At 71.3% G+C, this 18,314-nt stretch overlaps 2 protein-coding genes across 4 annotated transcripts; one reads left to right on the top strand and one right to left on the bottom strand.

Moving 5' to 3' along the window:
* Positions 1 to 69: 69 nt before the first annotated feature.
* MAP3K12 (mitogen-activated protein kinase kinase kinase 12) lies at positions 70 to 7,864 on the bottom strand. The gene is made up of 14 exons (XM_054649174.2): positions 7,706 to 7,864; positions 6,203 to 6,534; positions 5,542 to 5,725; positions 4,740 to 4,931; positions 3,971 to 4,129; positions 3,550 to 3,708; positions 3,211 to 3,319; positions 2,968 to 3,077; positions 2,724 to 2,840; positions 2,281 to 2,418; positions 1,395 to 1,833; positions 1,122 to 1,192; positions 780 to 1,032; positions 70 to 246 (listed from the first exon to the last, which is right to left on the bottom strand). Exons 2-14 carry the CDS (start codon positions 6,528 to 6,530, stop codon positions 154 to 156), a joined length of 2,352 nt encoding a protein of 783 aa, XP_054505149.1. The 5' UTR covers positions 6,531 to 6,534; positions 7,706 to 7,864; the 3' UTR covers positions 70 to 153.
* On the top strand, positions 6,548 to 13,310 carry TARBP2 (TARBP2 subunit of RISC loading complex). Of its 3 annotated transcripts, none has more exons than XM_077192770.1 (9): positions 6,548 to 7,017; positions 9,860 to 10,029; positions 10,196 to 10,295; positions 11,024 to 11,107; positions 11,191 to 11,263; positions 12,058 to 12,175; positions 12,249 to 12,376; positions 12,812 to 13,001; positions 13,093 to 13,310. In XM_077192770.1, exons 1-9 carry the CDS (start codon positions 6,845 to 6,847, stop codon positions 13,248 to 13,250), a joined length of 1,194 nt encoding a protein of 397 aa, XP_077048885.1. In that variant the 5' UTR covers positions 6,548 to 6,844; the 3' UTR covers positions 13,251 to 13,310. The 3 variants fall into 3 exon arrangements, with proteins under 3 accessions (XP_077048885.1, XP_054505156.1, XP_077048886.1); XM_054649181.2 differs by lacking the exon at positions 6,548 to 7,017 and adding an exon at positions 8,968 to 9,186; XM_077192771.1 differs by lacking the exon at positions 6,548 to 7,017 and having other exon boundaries at positions 9,302 to 10,029.
* Positions 13,311 to 18,314: the final 5,004 nt, after the last annotated feature.

Raw genomic sequence — 18,314 nt, 5'->3', positions numbered from 1 at the left:
TGCACAAACAGAGGGGGCTCCAGGATCCCCCTGCCCCTTTCCCCCCGTTCCCCAAGGCAGCAGCCGCAGTAGAGAGCGATAGATATTTATATAAATATTTGGGGCTGTACAAGTGAGGGGGGAGTGCAGGGTGGGGCTGTGGGGGCGCGCAGGTCACAGGCCCGGGGGGGCTGTGGGCCGGGGGGGCCCCTCGCCGCTGCCTGAGTGATCCAGCTCTGCACTGTCACAGTCGGAGTCCTCGGAGACCTGGGGACACACGCGGGGCTGGGGCATCCCCGCCGCCCTGGGGACCCCCACCCCATGGGGGCCATTCTGGGGGGGGACAGGGACCCCCACCCCATGGGGGCCATTCCTGGGGGGGGACAGGGACCCCCCACCCCATGGGGGCCATTCCAGGGGGGGACAGGGACCCCCTTTCCTTTGCCACCCCCACCCCATGGGCACCATTCCCTCTGCCAGCCCTGTCTGGGGGCTTGGGGGCTTCTCTGTCCCATGGGGACCATTCCTGGGGGGCCCTATGGACCCTCTTCCTTTGCTGGCCCCGTCTGGGGGCTTGGGGATCCCCACCCCATGGGGATCATTCCTGGGGGACCCCTTCCCTTTGCCAACCCCATCTGGGGGGCTCAGGGGACACCTCCCCCCCCCATCCCATCCCATGGGGGCTGTCCCTGGGGGGGCCCTGCAGACCCTCCTCCCTTTGCCCCCTCTGGAGACCATTCCCAGGGGACCCCCACCCCATGGGGACCATTCCTGGGGGTGCCCCTGCGTGGGGGCCTCACCTTGGTGGGGCTGAGCCCCCCGTGCCGGCGGCCGGGCCCCTCGGGCGGGGCCGCGTCCAGCGGGATCTCGGAGCCCTGGGACAGCAAATCCTCGGAGCGGTCATCGGGGCGCTCGTCCGTGTTGGTGCTGCCCACGTCGGGGGTGGCGCTGTGCGACGGCTCGCTCGTGTGGCCCTCGTCGCCGTCGCCGTCCGAGAAGTTCTCGGAGCTGAAGGTGGACAGCGACTGGCGCTTGCTCATCCCCGGGGGCCACCTGGGCGGGGGCGAGGGCGGCGCGGGGTGAGGGCGGGGGCTCCGGCACCCGCAGCGCTCCCGGTGTCCCCGGGCGGGGGCCGCACCCACCTCTGCCGCAGCGGCAGCTCCACCTCGCTGTCCACCTCGCCCTCCTCTTCCTCCGACGAGACCCCCCGTTTCTGGGGGCGCAGGGAGGGGGGCTTGGGGTCCTCCTGAGGCCCTCGGGAAGGACCCTCGCTCCTGGCCCGCCCCTCACCCCGCGAGGGCCCCGGCAGTGCTGACGCCCCCTCCTCGGGAGGAATCCATGCCCCCTCCCGCTTCTGGGACGGCCCTGGGGTTCCCCCCCCCCCCCAAAAGGGCCGCGGGGCTCTGGGGTCTCACCTGCCCGCGGGTGACGGCCGCCCGGTACAGCAGAGCCGCGGGTGTCAGGTGCTGCCCGGCGGCCCCTTTGCCCCCCCGGCCGGCGCCGCTCTCCCGTTCGGGCTCCCCGGGCGTGGGGGGCTGCGCCGGGGGGGACCCTTGGCTGCCCGTGGCCCCCTCGGGTCCCGCATCGGGTTCCGTGGCCGGGGGGGCACCCGCGGCCTCCAGGGTGCCCCCGAGGATGTCGGGGCTGGCGGCGGTGGCGGGGGGACCCCGGGGGGTCCCGGCCTCGGGTCCCGGCTCCCCGCAGCCGCCCCGGGGCCCCGCCTTGCGGTGCCGGCCCTTGGCGCGGCGGCTGCGCCCGGGGGACGGGGGGCCCTTGGGACACCCCGGCAGCGCCACCTGCGCCATGGCCGCGTCCAGCTTGGGCAGCAGCACCTCCGGCTTCAGGATGTCGGGGCTGGGCACGGGAGGGACACGGGCGCGGCTGTGGGAGGGGATCCCGGCACCGCGACCCCTGGGACATCCACAGCCCCGAAGAACCCCCCTCCCTCCCCGGGACACCGGGGTCGGCAGCCACAGAACTCCCCAAAGGACCCCGACCCCCCCTCCGAGGTCCCCAAGCATCTGCACACGCGGGGCATTTCTCCCAAGAGCCCAGACACCCCCAGTCCCCGAAACGACCCCAAATCCAGATCCCCCAGAGCATCTCCCCCCTCCCCAAAGAGCCCAGACACCCCCAGCCCAAAGAACGCCGTCCCCTCAGGCCCCTAAACGACCCCAGGCCCCCCCACCCTGCTGGACCCACACGTCCGTGCCTCCCAATCCCCGGCACCCCCATTTCCCCCCATCTCCCCCCGCCCCAAACGCCCCAAGGTGCCCCCCGAGGGACCCCGCCCCCGCTCACCGCTTGCCGTGGGGCGAGAGCTTCTGGGGGACGTTTCGCTTCTTGATGAGGGTCTCGACGGCGTTGCCGTGCAGGAGCCCCCGCGGCACCCGCGGCTTGAAGAGCCCGGGGTAGCGCTTCTCCAGCGCCTGCTCCCGCCTGCCACGGGCCACGCGTGGGCACCCGCGCCCCTGCCCGGGGCAAGCGGGGCCTGCGGAGCGGCCACGGCCGGGGGGGAGCGGCCGCGGGGTCAGGGAGCACCATGGGGGGGACAAAGGGCTGGCCACGGCCAGGGAGTGACCATGGGATGGGCACAGAGGGTGTGGGGGGGCTCTTTGGGGGTGTTATTTGTGGAGGGTTAAGATTGGGGTGTTCTTTGGGGGGTTCTGTTTGGGGGTGTTGTTTGGGGGTGTTATTTGTGGGGGTAGCTGTTCGGGGGTGCTGTTTGGGCGCTGCCCACCCACCTGAGCAGCTCCTTCTCCTTGAGCTCCAGCTGCAGCATGAGGGCGCTCAGCTCCATGTAGAGGTTGTTGGCTCGCTCCAGTTTCCGCTCGTAGTGCTCCCGGATGTCCAGCGCGTGCCTGGGGACACGCGTGGCGTCAGAACCGCCCGGGGGACAGGGACAGCGACCCGCAGCCCTCCCTGTGCCCCGCCAGCCCCCGCTGCCCCCTGCCCGGTCCCTTCCCAGCGCTCCCAGCACGGCCCCACCGCAGCTCCTCGCGCCGGCGGTTGATCAGCTCCTCCTCCAGCCGGTGCAGACACGTCCCCTCCGACTTGATCTTCTCGAAGTGCAGCTTCACCTCCTCCCGCCACTCGGCCTGCGGCACAGGGACAGCGCCGCCGCTGCCACCGCGCTCCGGCCACCCCGCACATCCAGGGCTGCGGCGGTGCCCGGCACTGTAGGCACTGCCCGGCTGGAGCAAGGGGGTCCTGGGCTGCTGGGGTTGGTACCTGGGATTTGAAGTAGGTCTCCTGCGGGGTGGACAGGACGTCGGCCGAGGCGATGTCGAGGTGCAGCAGGATCTGGCGGAAGGACGGCCGGTTCCGGGGTTTGCTGTTCCTGGGGGACGGACACGGCACTCAGGGGGGCCAGGAGTCTCGGGGGGTTCTGGGGGAGGCTGAGAGTGCCGGGGGGTCCTGAAGGTTTTGGGGACCAGGGGCAGAGAAGGGTGCACCCGACACAGGGGGGGCACAGCTACAACCAGGGGTCCCATGGGGGGCAGGTCCCTCCTGCTGGCCCTGCGGCCCCATCTGTGTGGGGTCCCTCGGGGTGTCCCCATGGGCACTCACCAGCACTGGCGCAGCAGCACCTTGAAGCCGTCGGGGCAGCTGGAGGGGACGGGCAGGTGGAGGCTGTTGCTGCCCACGCCCCAGATGATGGCCGACGAGTCCACGTCCTTGTAGGGGATCTCGCCCGTCAGCAGCTCCCACAGCACCACCCCGAAGGACCTGTGGGCACCCACGGCCCCCGTCACCCATGGCGACCTCCTGCTGTCCCCTCACCTCCTCCCGCTCTGGTGTCCCCAGTGTCCCCCACTCCTGGGTCCGTGATGTGCCCTGGCCCCGCCACGTCACTCCCAGTATCCCCAGTGTCCCGATCTCCGTGGCATCCCCACAATGTCTCCTGTCCCCAGTGCCTGCCACTGCAGTGTCCCCAGTGCCAGCACAGCTGGCAGTGTCCCCAGTGTCCCCGGTGTCCCCGTGGCCTCACCAGATGTCCACCTTCTCGGAGACGGGCTCGTTGCGGATGACCTCGGGGGCCATCCAGGCCACGGTGCCGGCGAAGGACATCTTGGTGCTCTTGTCAATGAGCTCCTTGGAGGTGCCGAAGTCCGAGATCTTCACCACGTCGTCGTAGGTGATGAGCATGCTGGGGACACGTGCTCAGCGCCACGCCAGTGTCACGCCAATGACACGCCAGTGTCACGCCAATGGCACGGGCACTGCTGCACATGCAACTGCCACGGGCACCAGCGGGTCACAGCACGGCAGGGACGGGCAGGGCAGGGGACAGGCAGCACGGAGAGGACAGGGGACAGCACGGACACAGACACAGAACCGGACGGCACCAACACGGACACAGCACCGGCGTGGGACACCAATAAGATGGGACAAGGCCACCATGGACATGGCCCTGCCTGGGACAGCACCACGGACATGGCCCCACCATGGACATGCAATGCCATGAGCGTGGCCCTGTTGAGGGGACGCCACCACTGCGTGCACAGCTCGGCCGCCACCATGAGCACGGCACTGCCATGGGCATGAAGCCACCAGGAGTGGCAATGCCAGGGTCACACAGCTCATGGACACGCACCACCATGGGCACGGCACCAGCAAGGACATGGCACCAGCAAGGACAGGGCACCAGCAAGGACACAGCTCCGTCCGTCCCAGCACCGCTGTGCCATGCACCCTCCCCATGCACAGCCCCACGCCCGGGGGTCCCCAGGGTGCCCCGAGCCCCGTCCCCGGCTCACTTGGGCGATTTGAGGTCGCGGTGGATGATCTTGTGCAGGTGCAGGTAGTTCATGCCCCCAGCGATGCCCATGGACCAGTCGACCAGCAGGGAGGGGGTGACCTTGCGGCCGGCGCGCAGCACCTCGTAGAGCTGGCCCTGGGCGCAGAACTCCATGATGATGCAGTAACAGGGGGCCTGGGTGCACACGCCCCTGCGGGCACAGCGCCGCCTCAGCGCCTGCCACCGCGGCCACCGCGGCCACCGCTCCACAGGGCACAGCCCCGCACGGTGCCCCGGGCCCCGGTGTCCGTGACCTTGGTGGCCGTGTCCATGCTGGGCACCGTGTCCATGCTGGGCACCGTGTCCGTGCTGTGCCCATTCCATGTCCGTGCCATGCCTGTGCCATGTGCATTCCATGTCCATGCTGTGTCCATTCCATGTCCATGCTGTGCCTGTCGTGTCCATGCTGTGTCCATTCCATGTTCATTCCATGTTCACAGTGTGCCCATTCCATGTTCATTCCATGTCCACAGTGTGCCCATTCCATGCCATGTCCATGCTGTGTCCATGCCGTGTCCATGCCATGTCCATGCTGTGTCCATGCCGTGTCCATGCCATGTCCATGCTGTGCCCATTCCATGCTGTGTCCATGCCGTGTCCATTCCATGCCCATGCTGTGTCCATGCCCATGCCATGCCCGTGTTCCAGCATGCTCCATGCCCCATGCCATGCCCATGCCCCATTCCCGCAGTGTCCCCGTGCCCGTGCTGTCCCCCTGCCCGCAGTGTCCCCGTGCCCCGGTGCCAGCAGCCCCCTCTCACTTGAAGGTGATGATGTTGGGGTGCTTGAGCTTGCGCAGGTGTTTGATGTCGGTCTCCTTGAGGTCCCGCACCTTCTTCACGGCCACCTCCTCGCCGTGGAAGCGGCCCAGGAACACGGCGCCCTGCGCCCCGCTGCCCACCCACTGCAGGTCCAGGATCTCCTCGAACGGCACCTCCCAGGGGTCTGTGGGCACCGGGGCATGGCACCCACAGCCCCCCGGGACCCCCACCCACAATGGCACCCACAGCCCCCCGGGACCCGCACCATGGCACCCCCACCATGGCATGCACAGCCCCCCGGGACCCCCACCCATGGCATCCCCACCATGGCACCCACAGCCCCCCAGGACCCCCACCATGGCACCCACAGCCCGAGAGCACCCAGGGACCCCCGGAGCACCCCCAGCACCCCCATCCCCACGATACCCCTGGTGTACCCCCAGCCCTGGCACCCCCCCACCCACACCCTCCTTTCCCCCCTCACCCCTGCTTCTGCTTTTGCCCTTCACCGCCTCTTTTCTCCCCACAGTCGCCCTTTGCCCCCTTGGACCACCCTGCCCTGGGCCCTGCTTTGAAGCTCCTTTCCCGTTCCCTCCCCTTTCCCCCTTTCTGTCCTCCCTCACCCCCGTGCCCCGGAGCCCCCGGTGCCCCCGGCGCTCACCCTCGGGCGGGTGTTTGTGCTCGGCCGCGTAGGCTTTGCCGATCATGGTCCACACGGGCTTGAGGCACCCGAAGAGCCCCTCCAGGAAGCCGCCCCCGGCCTGGCAGCGCAGGTGGGCGGCATCGGCCGCCAGCGGCCCCGCGGCCTCGGGGCCGAGCTCGGGGGCCCGCGGGCCCCCCCGGCGGGGCCAGGCCTCGGGGGGGGCGCTGGGGGCGGGCAGGACATCGCGCAGCACGCACTGGGTGGGCGTCAGCTCCTGCTCGGGGGTCCCGTCCGACGGCAGCGCCAGCGACGGCGACGGAGTGCGGGTCTCGTGCAGGCAGGCCATGGGGCTGGGGGCGAGCGGTCAGCGGGGCCGGAGACCCCCGGGCACCCCCGGACCGGGGCGAGTGGTGCGCGGGGCCCGAGCGAGCGGGACACCCCCAGAACGGGGGGCAGCGGTCAGCGGGGCCGGGGGCACCCCCGGAACATGGCGGTGACCCCCAACGCGTGTGACCCCCCCCCCCGGTGCCCACGGGACCCCCGGACACGCGTGTGACCCCATTACACTCGTGCGTGCCCCCCCCTCCCCGCCGGGTCACCCCCGGGCACGCTCGGGGTAAACTGAGGCACGAGGGGTCCCCGGGGCGGGGGACGGTCGCCATGGCAACAGCGCGGCCGGCGGTGATGTCATCACTGAAATCGGGGGGGTTCGGGCGGGGGAGGGGCCGAGCGTCACCCCGAGGGACCCGCGGGGGAGGGGGCGCCACCCGCCCCTCCAGGTGTCGCGCGTGTCCCCCCGCGGTGACATCACGTCACAGGGTGACGTCATCCCGGTAAGGGAAGGGGCCTCCCCCCCTCCCCACCCCCGGGGAAACTGAGGCAGGAGCGGGGGGCGCGACCCGGGGGGGGGGCTGGGACAGAGCGGGGGGAGGGCGGCACTTGCGACAGGCGACAGCGCCGGGCCCGTGTCGCGACAGCGCAGCGTGGGAGGAGGGGAGCGGGGGCGAAACAGCGCCCCCGCCGGCGCGTCATGTCGGGACATGGCGCCCTGTCGCGACATGGGGGGGGGGTTGCGGGGGCCGCGGCGTGACGGGGGCAGGGGGGGATGGAGGGGTGCGCGCTCACGGGGGGGACCCGCGGGCACGCGCAGGGACTGGCGGGCGCGCGCACCCGCACCTGCCGCCCTTTGCACGCGCGCGTGGAAGGGGCCACGAGCGCGTGCACGGCCGGGGGGGGATGGGGGGGGTCACGAGCGTGAACGCGCGTGTGCAAGGGGGGGGTCACGCGCGTGCAAGAGGCCGCGCGCATCCCCGCCCCCCCTCAACCCCCCCCCAGCCCCCCCGCGGCCGAGGGGGGAGGGGAGGGCGCGGCCCCCCCGGGCCTGGGGGGGTCCCGGTGATGGGGGGGGGGCCCCGAGCCCCCCCCGGCCCCGCCGCCCCCCCCGATCCCGGCGCATCCCCGGCCCTGCCCCCTCCCCCCATCCCGGCGCATCCCCCCCCCCCCCCCGAGCGGTGCCGGTACCTGGGGGGGCTCCGGGCCCTCGCCCGGGGGCGCCGCTGCTGCCGGGGGGTCCCGGGGGGTCCCGGTGCCGGGGGGGGCCCGGCGGTGCCGGTGCTGCGGGGCTGGGCCCGGCGGGCGGGGCCGGTACCGGGGCCGGGGCCGCGGTCGGGGCGAGCGGCGAGAACGGCCCCGCCCGACGGGAACGGCCCCGCCCCGGCCCCGCCCCGCGCACCGGAGAGACCGGCACGGGCACCGGGAGCCCCCCCGGCAGCGCCCCGGGACCGCGATGCTGCACCGGGACCGCACCGGTACCGCACCGGAACCCCGGTACCGCCCCGGGACCCAGATAGAGACCGGCACCGGGACCCGGATACTGCACCGGGACCCGGATACTGCACCGGGACCCGGATACCGGCACCGGGACCCGGATACTGCACCGGGAGAGACCGGCACCGGGGAGACCCCCGACACCGCACCGGGACCCCCCAATACTGCCCCGGGACCCCCACTCGGCACCGGCAAGGACCGGCACCGGGTCGGCCTCAGCGGCACCGGGACCCCGATTCTGCATCAGGACCCCGATTCTGCACCGGGACCACCCCCGGTACCGGAGAGGGCGGCACGGGCACCGGGACCGCTCTGACACCGGCACCGCTGCCGGGCCTGCACCGGCACCTCCCGGAGCCAGCACCGGGACTCCAACACCCGCCCCACCGGTGTCCCCGTGAGCCCGCCGGCACCGGCACCGGCACCGGCACCGGGCCCAGCAGCACACGGGGCACCGGGGCCATCCCAGTGCTCCCAGTGCGGGTGTCACAGTGCTCCCAGGATGGTGTCCCTTGGGTCCCAGTGCTCCCAGTACGGTGTCCCTCCATCTCCAGTGCTCCCTGTGTGTTCCCAGCGCTCCCACTCTGACCAGTGCCACCCCTGCCCCATTGTCCCCACTGTTCCCATTGCCCCCCACTGTCCCCAATGTCCCCATGTCCCCACTGTCCCCATTGCCCCCACTGTCCCCATGTCCGCACTGTCCCCACTGTCCCCAGTATCCGCATTGTCCTGGTGTCCCCACTGTCCCCAATGTCCCCATTGTCCCCACTGTCCACATTATCCCCCACTGTACCCATTATCGCCATTGTCCCCATTGCCCCCCAATGTTCCCATGTCCCCACTGTCTCCATTGTCCCCATTGTCCCCTGACCCCTCTCGAGGGAAACTGAGGCACGGCCCCCTCCCCGCCCCTCCAGCACCACGTGACCCCGCTTCCCGCCTCCTCCGCGTTCCCGCCCTCCTCCTGGCGCGGGGGGTTATGGGAAGTGTAGTCCGCCGGAGGGCGGCGGCGGCAGCGCGCCCTGCGGGCGGACTACAGTTCCCATCGCCCCCCGCGCGGCGCGGCGCTCCCGTGATGCCGCGCGCCCCCTGGCGGCGCGGGCGGCGGCCGGAGCGGCGGGGATGAGCGAGGAGGGGGCGGGCGGGGCCCGGCGGAGCGGCGGCGCCTTCCCCAGGTACCGGGACCCCCGGGGCCCCCCGGGGCTGTGCGGCTCCGCCCGGGGCCCACCGGGGCTGCCCGGCACCGCCCGGGGCCCCCCGCGCTGGCGGCGGCGGGCGGGGTGGGGGCGGCCTAGGCCGGGCTCGGGCGGGGCAGGGGAGGGGAGAGGGAGGGGGGACGGCGCTGTCCCGGCGGTGTGTGGCACCGCCGTCCCTGTCCCCGTGTCCCGGCGACATCCCCTGGCCGTGTCCCCGGCTGGCAGTGCCACCCCCGTGCCCCTGTCCTCACGGGGAGCCGGGGCCCCATCCCTGTCCCCGTGTCCCCGCGGTGTGTGGCACTGCCATCCCCTGCCCGTGTCGTGCCCGTGTCCCCGCGGTGTGTGGCACTGCCATCCCCTGCCCGTGTCCCGGCCGTGCCACGCGTGTCCCAGCTGGCAGTGCCACCCCCGTGCCCCTGTCCCCACGCTGTGCCGGGGCTCCATCCCTGTCCCCGTGTCCCCAGGCTGTGTGGCAGTGCCACCGCTTCCCCTCATACTGCTGGGGCTCCATCCCCGTCCCCGTGTCACCACAGCGCGCACAAATGCCACCCCATGATGTCCCCCCGTGTCCCCACGCTCTGCGGCAGTGCCACCCCTGTCCCGTGTCCCTGTCGCCGCCGTGTCCCACCCCCTGTCGCTGTCCGTGTCCCAGCCTGGAGCAGATGGTGGCGGCCAGCCCCGGGAAGACGCCCATCAGCCTCCTGCAGGAGTATGGCACTCGCCTAGGCCGGACCCCGGGCTACGACCTGCTCAAGGCCGAGGGCCAGGCCCACCAGCCCAACTTCACCTTCCGCGTCACGCTCGGGGACATCAGCTGCACCGGTGGGACCCCAAACCCAGGGACCCCCCTGGGGAGCTGTCCTGGGCCACCCTGCCCCTCTTGTCCCCACCCTGTCCCCCCTGTCAGCTGCACCGGTGAGACCCCAAAGCTCGCAGGGCCCCCCCGGTGTCCCTGAGGGGTCCCTGAGGGTCCCTGTGTGTCCCCCAGGGCAGGGTCCCAGCAAGAAGGCGGCCAAGCACAAGGCGGCCGAGGTGGCCCTGAGGCTGCTCAGAGGGGGGGGGGCCATGCTGGAGCCCCTGGAGCACAGGTGGGGCTGGGGGGGCTCTGGGGGTACCCGGGGGGCTCTGGGGGGCTCTGGGGGGAGGGGACATCCTGAGTAGTTTGGGGGCACCCAAGGGGGGCTGCGGGATCCTGCGGGGTGTGAGGGCTCTGCCGAGCTCGGGGGGGTCTGGGGGGGGCTCTCAGGGGAGTCTGTGGGCTCCTGGGGGGGGGGGTCTGGGGGCTCCCAGGGGAGCTTAAGGGGGTCTGGGGTCTCCCAGGGGAATCTGGGGGGCTTTGGGGGCTCCTAGGGCAGTCTGGGGTTCCAGGGGGGTCTGGGGGTTCCCAGGGGAATTTGGGGGAGGGGTCTGGGGTTCCCAGGGGAATCTGGGGGGCTCTGGGGGCTCCTAGGGCAGTCTGGGGTCTCCCAGGGCAGTCTGGGGGTTCAGGGGGGTCTGGGGGCTCCCAGGGCAGTCTGGGGGTTCAGGGGGGTCTGGGGTCTCCCACCCAGGGCAGTCTGGGGGTTCCAGGGGAATCTGGGGGCTCCCAGGGCAGTCTGGGGGTTCAGGGGGGCTCTGGGGTCTCCCAGGGCAGTCAGGCGGTTCAGGGGGGTCTGGGGTCTCCCAGGGCAGTCAGGCGGTTCAGGGGAATCTGGGGGCTCCCAGGGCTGTCTGGCGGTTCAGGGGGGTCTGGGGTCTCCCAGGGCAGTCAGGCGGTTCAGGGGAATCTGGGGGTCCCCCTAATGCCTGGGGGTGTCTCTGACCCCTGCCCCCCCAGCTCTCCGTTCCCCCCGGAGGCCCCCGCAGAGCCCGGCCCCGCCGCGCCCCCCCCGGCCCCCGCCGCGCCCCCCCCCTCGCCCAGGTAAGGGGGGCCACCGTGTCCCCACCCCCCCCCAAACGCCCCCGACCCCTCTGTGGGTGCCCCCTGACCCCTGTGCCCCACAGGGGCCCCCCCCTGGAGATGAAGACGCCGGTGTCCCCCCCCCAGGCCGAGTGCAACCCCGTGGGGGCTCTGCAGGTGGGTGCCACCTCGGGGGGGGACACCAGGGGACACCGAGCGACCCCACCCACCTGCCCGGGCTGGGGGACACGGCCCTGGGGGGGGGGGGGACCTCACCCATCTGTGGGGTGGGGGGAGCACGATGGCATCTGGGGGCTCTTCCTCATTCTGGGACAGTTGTTGCTGTTTTGGGGACAGTTACCTGCATTTTGGGGCAGCTTATCCCCATTTAGGGACAGTCATTCCCATTTTGGGGCTGCTCATCCCCATTTAGGGACAGTCATTCCCCTTTTGGGGCTGCTCATCCCCATTTAGGGACAATCATTCCCATTTTGGGGCTGCTCATCCCCATTTAGGGACAATCATTCCCATTTTGGGGCTGCTTATCCCTGTTTAGGGACATTTATTCCTGCTTTGGGTGGGTTATCCCTCTTTTGAGGACAATTATCCCCATTTTGGGGCCATTATTCCCTTCTTGGTGCTGGTTATCCCCATTTGGGGACAGTTATGTCTGTTTTAGGGCTGCTTATCCCCATTTTGGGGCCATTATTCCCATCTTGGTGCTGCTTATCCCCATTTTGAGGACAATTATCCCCATTTTGGGGCCGGTTATCCCCGTTTGGGGCCGATATCTCCATTTTGGAGGCTGTTGCCCCGGTGTGGGGGCGCTGACGGTGGCTCGGGGCTGTCCCCACGTGGGGTGGCCATGTCCCCCCATGGCTGGCCGTGTCCCCAGGGCTGGCCGTGTCCCCAGGGCTGGCCATGTCCCCCCAGGGCTGGCCGTGTCCCCAGGTGTGTCCGTGTCCCCTCAGGAGCTGGTGGTGCAGAAGGGCTGGCGCCTGCCCGAGTACACGGTGACGCAGGAGTCGGGGCCGGCGCACCGCAAGGAGTTCACCATGACCTGCCGGGTGGAGCGGTTCGTGGAGATCGGTGAGGGCCCGGGGGTCCCGGGGGTCCCGGGCAGGGCTGCGGGGGTCCCAGCTCACGCCCAGCCCCTCCCCAGGCAGCGGCACCTCCAAGAAGCTGGCCAAGCGCAACGCGGCCGCCAAGATGCTGGTGAGGATCCACAACGTCCCCATGGAGCCACGCGACGGCAGCGAGGCCGAGGGCGAGGAGGACCAGTTCAACATGGTACTGGGGGCACTGGGAGGGACACGGGCGCCCAGAGACACCCTGGGCTCACCCAGGGGCACCCAGAGACACCCTGGACTCACCCAGGGGCACCCCAGAGCACCCCAGAGTCCCCCAGAGCCACCCAGAGTCCCCCAGAGCCACCCAGAGTCACCCCAGAGTCCCCCAGAGCCACCCAGAGTCACCCTAGAGTCACCCAGAGTCCCCCAGAGCACCCCAGAGTCCCCCAGAGCCACCCAGCGTCCCCCAGAGCCACCCCAGAGTCCCCTCTGCCCCCTGCTCCAGGCCGTGGGGAGGGCACCGCTGGGTTTGGGGCTGTGGGTGGCCCCGGGGGTGTCCTGCGGTTCCCGGGGCGGTTCCCACACCTCAGGGGGTGGGGTCGGGGCAGACCCCGGGGGCTGGGCAGGTCCCCGAGCCCCGGTGCCCCCTCCCCAGACGTGCCCCCGGCTGGAGGGGCTGCGGGGCCGCGCCCCCGGCTGCACCTGGGACTCGCTGCGCAACTCGGCGGGCGAGAAGCTGGGCCAGCTGCGGAGCCGCGGGGGCAGCGCCGCGCCGGGGGGCGCCTGCGCCCTGCTGCAGGAGCTCTCGGAGGAGCAGAGCTTCGCCATCAGCTACCTCGACATCGGTGAGCCCCGGGCCCCCTCAGCCCGGCCCCGGCCCCCCGCGGCTGCCCCGGAGGTGCCCGCGGCCGTGGGGTGACCCTGCTGTGCCCCCAGACGCGCTGAGCCTCAGCGGGCTGCACCAGTGCCTGGTGGAGCTCTCCACGCAGCCGACCACGGTGTGCCACGGGTCAGCCCCGTCCCGCGACGGCGCCCGCGCCCAGGCGGCCCGGAACGCGCTGCAGTACCTGCGCATCATGGCCGGGGGCAAGTGAGCCCCGCCGGGGCAAGGGAGCCCTGCCCGGGGCAGCGAGCCCTGCCGGGGCAAGGGAGCCGTGCCCGGGGCAGTCAAACCCTGCCCGGGGCTATCGAGCCCCGCCGGGGCGGTGGCCGCAGCTGCCCCCGGAGCCCCCGGGCAGCGCTCGGACCCTCTGGATGCGGCCCCCACCCGCGGCCACCGCCCCGACCCCGCTGCGGGTGGACGGACGGACAGACAGACGGACAGACAGACCTCAGGGCCCGGGGCCCCCCTCCGGCCTGGCCCCCGTTCTGGAGGGTCCCCGGGTGCCATCGGCCCCCCAGAATAAAGCTGGGGGGGTTTGTACTCCCCGTGTCCGTGTCTGCTTGGGGCCGGCGGCGCCTGGGGCGCGGAGGAGGGCGGGAGCCGCGTCCCCCCCACCCATCCCGGGGCAGGACCAGAGCAGGGCTCGGGCTGGGGGGACAAATCGCTTTATTGGGGGACAGACGGAGCCCCCGAGGCGGCCGGGCCGGGCCGGGCTCGGGGCCGGGCTCAGCGGCGGCGGCCGAAGCGCTGCGGGGTCGCCATGGTCCAGAACGGGGCCGCCGGGGGGTCCCAGCTGCGGGGGCTGAGCCGGGCCTGGGGACCCCCCTGCGGCCCCCAGCCCGACCTGCGGGGGGACACGGCACCGTTAATCCGCACCGGGGACACCATGGGGACAGACAGAGGGACGGGGATGGACGGACGGACGGATGGGAATGGGCTGAACACGGACACGAAATGGAGCCCCCATCCCCGCACCCCCGAGCCTTCTCAGGCACCCCAAACCCCCCTGTCCCACCTCCCGCTGGGTTTGGGGCCGCGCTGTCCCCGACCCCCGGCCGGGCCCCCATCCCCGCTCACCTCGGCGGCGGCCGGGGGGCCCCGGGGGCGCGGCCGGGGCGCCGCAGGGACCGGAGCAGCGCTCCCAGGGCGGCGGCGGCGGGGGGCGGCCCCGGGGGGGCGGCGGCGGCGGCCTGAGGCGGGGGAGGAGCGGGACTCGCATCGGTCCTGGAACCGCACAGCGACCCCCGACCCAAACCCCGAGCATCCCCCCACAAACCGGACCCGGCGGCGCGGCCGGGCCGGGGCTCACCGGGGCCGGGTCGGGGGTCCCGGGACAGGCGCGGGCGGAGCGCGGGGTCCCCGCCAGCAGCAGCAGCAGCAGCAGCAGGAGCAGCGCCGGGCGCCCCGCCATGGCCATCGCCATCGCCCCCGCCCCGCCGCCGCCGCCGCCTCTTATAGCCGGGCCGAGCCGGGCCGGGGGTCCCGGGGGAGCGGCGGGAGCAGCCCCGGCCCCGCCGCCGTTAATGAAACCCATTTAGCAGCCGCGACAGCCGCCCCCGGGGACGGACGGACGGACGGATGGATGAGCGGACAGGGGAGCCCCGCACCGCCCGCCCCGCCCGGGCCCCGCAACCGGAACCGCCGGGGCTGCGGAGCGAGAGCCCCGGGACCCCCGAACTGCACCGGGACCTCACCAGGCCAGGAGCCTTTGATACCGGGACCCCTCCCCTGTCCCGCGACCAGCCCCACACCGGGACCCGTCCCCGGTTCCCCACCCAGCCCCACACCGGGACCCTTCCCCGGTTCCCCATCACCCCCAGACCGGGACCCTTCCCCGGTTCCCATCACCCCCAGACCGGGACCCTTCCCCGGTTCCCATCACCCCCAGATCGGGACCCTTCCCCGGTTCCCCATCACCCTCACACCGGGACCCCTCCCCGGTTCCCCATCACCCCCAGACCCCCCCGGTCCCCCCGCTCGGCCGGGTCTCGCTGCCGCCCCCCGGTGGTCGCTGCGCGCTCCTGCAGCCCCGACGGCGCGGCCGCAGCTCCCCCGACCCCAAACCAGCCGAAATCGCCCCAAAAATCGCGCCCGGGGGCGCCCCGGGACACTGCGGCGGGCGGCAGTCCCGCGTCCAGCCGGTGTCACCCTCGGTCCGGTGCCACCCACACCGTGAACCCCGGGGTGTCCCCAGCCCGCACCCCCCACAAAGGGCAGCAGCCGGCGGCTCCTGGGTAATATTTAATGTTATATTTGCAGCATAAATAAAAGGCACGTTACATGTTTGGTATGACACGGCCGAGGGCGGGGGAGGCTGGGACGAGTCCCCCGGGTCCCCCCGCGGCCCCGGGCCCCGCGGGGCTGTGAGGACCCGCTCACAGGAGCCCGGGCGGGCCGGGGGTCCCTCGGGGGCTGCGGGGCTCGGCTCGGACCCGCGGCGGCCGCTCTACGATACATGGGTGCGTATACGCGTCGATATGGACTGATAAGATACTACACAGGTACTCGGGGTCCTTTTTGGCTTCTTCCATTATTGATCGTCAAAGCTCGTGGCACAAAGCAGCTGGGGGTGGGGGGCGCGCCCGGGACCCTCGTCCCGTGTCCCTTCGGCACCTCCCGGGCTCGATTTGGGGTCCCCCTGGGGCGAACGGAGCAGGAACGGGTCCAGGAGCCCCCAAATGTCACAATTCCCACCCGGGCCAAGAATCCCGGACCAAACACCGGGGCGGGAGGGAAATGGGACCAACTCTTCCCACCCCGCCCGATCCGCGGGGATTTGGAGGCTGAAGAGGGAGGAGGAGGAGGGAGGGAGCAGCAGCTTCCCCGGGGTCTGCAGCCATCCACCCGTTCCTATTCCAGAATTCCATAAAATCCACAAACCCCAAACCCCGCAGCCGATCCCGCTCCCCGCGCTGCCCCAGCCCGGCCCCACCGGAGCCTTCGGACCCCGCGGAGCCGCGAGGAGCCCCCGGGGGCCGCGGGTCCCGGCAGGGAGAGGGGACAGGAGGGGACAGGAGAGGGGACAGGAGGGGACAGGAGAGGGGACAGGAGAGGAGACAGGAGAGGGGACGGGAGGGAGGCTCGGCCCCCGGGATGCCCGGGGCTGGCAGAGCAAAGTGCAGGCGCCCGGCGCTGCCGAGCGGGGCCGGGGAGGAATCGGCACGGAGCAGAATCGGGGGGGTTTGCCCCAAAACTGGTGACAAAGCGAGGCGGGGCTGCTTTTGGGGTAAAACACACGGGGAATGGGCACGGGAAGCTCCAACCCTGTGAGTGACCCAGGTACGGCCGGACCCGGACTCAGCTCGCTCCCGCTTGTCCCTGACCACCTTTGGAGCTTTCCTTTTTCGGGATTTGCAGAATTTTCAAGGCACTGGCGATGGGGGATGTGGGAATGGGGAGCTCGGGGCAGGGAGGGACGGGGGGAGCTGCTTCTGCAGCCCCATCCCGAGGGGACCACCAGGATTCCCGGGAAGAGCAGCGAGGCAGGACAGTCCCAGCAGACAAAGCCCAGTCCTGGATTTTCCAGCCTTTGCTCGTTCCTGGTGCACCAAGGCCCCCACAGCAAACGGGGGAACCGGAGGGGACGGCCCCGAGCTCAGCTCCCCCTGCCCCGGATGGACACCCGGGCCCCCCACGCCACGGGAGGAGCTGCTGCACCCTGCACCCCCCAGGGATCCCCCAAAACGGCTCTGAGCCCTCCCTGGCCTCACCTGAGGGCCTCACCTGGGCCCTCCTGGCCATGCCCTGCGGCAGAAACACCCTGGTGGGGACAGGGAGAGCTGGGAGCCCCAGACTGGGCTTTAGGAACAGCTTTAGGGGGAAAAGGGGGTCTGGGGGATGTGTGGGACCCCGACAGGAGATTCCCGGGGCTGGAGCACGGAGAGGAGCTGGGATGAGCAAGAGGAAAAAGGGGAGAGCAGGAGCAGCAACACAAACCCACCCTGACCCCGGTCCCGGCTGAGGAAGAGCTGCCCAAGAGGGAGGGAGGGAGGGGGAGAAGCCGGATTGCATGGCTGGGAACACCCCAAACCTCAGTGCTGAGATCCCAGTGCCCTGCCCAGCCTTGGCTTTGGGTTTCGCTGTCCCTGGGAACCTTCCAAGCGTGGAGGAACCAACCAGAATCACCTGGACAAACCAACCTGGCTCCAAAGTGCCGAGTGCGACCTGAGGGGGGCTTGGCTGAGGAGGGACCTGAGGGGCAGCAATCCCAGGGGCTGGAGCGGTTCCATGGACAGGGACAAGATTCCTTCCACATCCCAAAAACACATGGCAGCCCTTCCCATTCCCATTTCCCATTCCCCATTCCCATTCCCCATTATTCCCCATTATTTCCCATTCCCATTCCCCATTATTCCCCATTATTCCCCATTATTCCCCATTATTCCCCATTATTTCCCATTCCCCATCATTTCCCACTCCCGGCTCCATCTGCGGTTCCTGGGGAAGCTCTGGAGCCACCTGGGCACGCCCAGGACAGAGCCCAGTGTCCCCCCAGCAGCACAAGGGACCCGGTCCCAGCTCCTGGCGTGGAGGGTGGCACCTGCCCCTGCCCAGCTCAGGGGTGGCTCCTTTGCCTGCCCCGGCCGGGCAGCGACAGAGGCTCAGTCCCCAAACCCCGACCCCGTTCCCGCTCCCTCCCTCGGAACAATCCCTGATTCAAGGCCACCATTACTGAGGTCACCGGGGTCTGTGAGGGGGAGCTGCTCCCAGGGCGTGCGCTGGGCTTGTCCAGGGAGCTGGGGCTGGGTTTGGGTTTGCCCAGGGAGCTGGGGCTGGGTTTGGGTTTGCCCAGGGTAGCCGGGGCTGGGGCTGGGTTTGGGTTTGGGTTTGCCCAGGGAGCCGGGTTGGCCCTGCCTGTCCCACTCCCATTCCCTGGGAATGCAGGAGCAGCCCTGGCCAGGCTGTCCCTGTCCCAGCACCCAGCCCGGAGCAGCCCCTGAGCGCCTGGGGACGCCTGTCCCCAGCCCCACGCTGTCCCCAGCCCCACACTGTCCCCTTGTCCCATGCTGTCCCCTTGTCCCATGCTGTCCCCTTGTCCCACGCTGTCCCCAGCCCCACGCTGTCCCCTTGTCCCACACTGTCCCCAGCCCCACACTGTCCCCTTGTCCCAGCTGCTGGGGCACAAACCCAGAGCAGTCCTGGCTCCCAAAACTCCCCCATGGCTGGGGCAGGGGCTGGGGCTGGGGCAGGGAGGAGCCCTCGGTCCCAGAGCTCAGAGCTCCGGGAGGCTCCTGGTGAACGTGCAACAATTTGGGGAGTGGGGACAAGCCTGGGG

This window comes from Agelaius phoeniceus, chromosome 35 (genome assembly GCF_051311805.1).
Source record: "Agelaius phoeniceus isolate bAgePho1 chromosome 35, bAgePho1.hap1, whole genome shotgun sequence".
Classification (NCBI taxonomy): domain Eukaryota; kingdom Metazoa; phylum Chordata; class Aves; order Passeriformes; family Icteridae; genus Agelaius; species Agelaius phoeniceus.
Note: the sequence above shows the minus strand (reverse complement) of the source record. Positions and strands in the feature narration are given on the sequence as shown.

Bases quoted from the DNA above. Each gene is read 5' to 3' on its own strand.
- MAP3K12 (XM_054649174.2), bottom strand. From the start codon at position 6,530: ATGGCCTGCCTGCACGAGACCCGCACTCCGTCGCCGTCGCTGGCGCTG. The intron at 4,932-5,541 runs GTGAGAGGGGGC...CTGTGCCCGCAG, and splicing joins CCCAACATCATCACCTTCAA to GGGCGTGTGCACCCAGGCCC. The intron at 3,320-3,549 runs GTGAGTGCCCAT...TCCGTCCCCCAG, and splicing joins GTGCTGCTGCGCCAGTGCTG to GAACAGCAAACCCCGGAACC.
- TARBP2 (XM_077192770.1), top strand. From the start codon at position 6,845: ATGGCAACAGCGCGGCCGGCGGTGATGTCATCACTGAAATCGGGGGGG. The intron at 10,030-10,195 runs GTGGGACCCCAA...TGTGTCCCCCAG, and splicing joins CGGGGACATCAGCTGCACCG to GGCAGGGTCCCAGCAAGAAG. The intron at 12,176-12,248 runs GTGAGGGCCCGG...GCCCCTCCCCAG, and splicing joins GGAGCGGTTCGTGGAGATCG to GCAGCGGCACCTCCAAGAAG.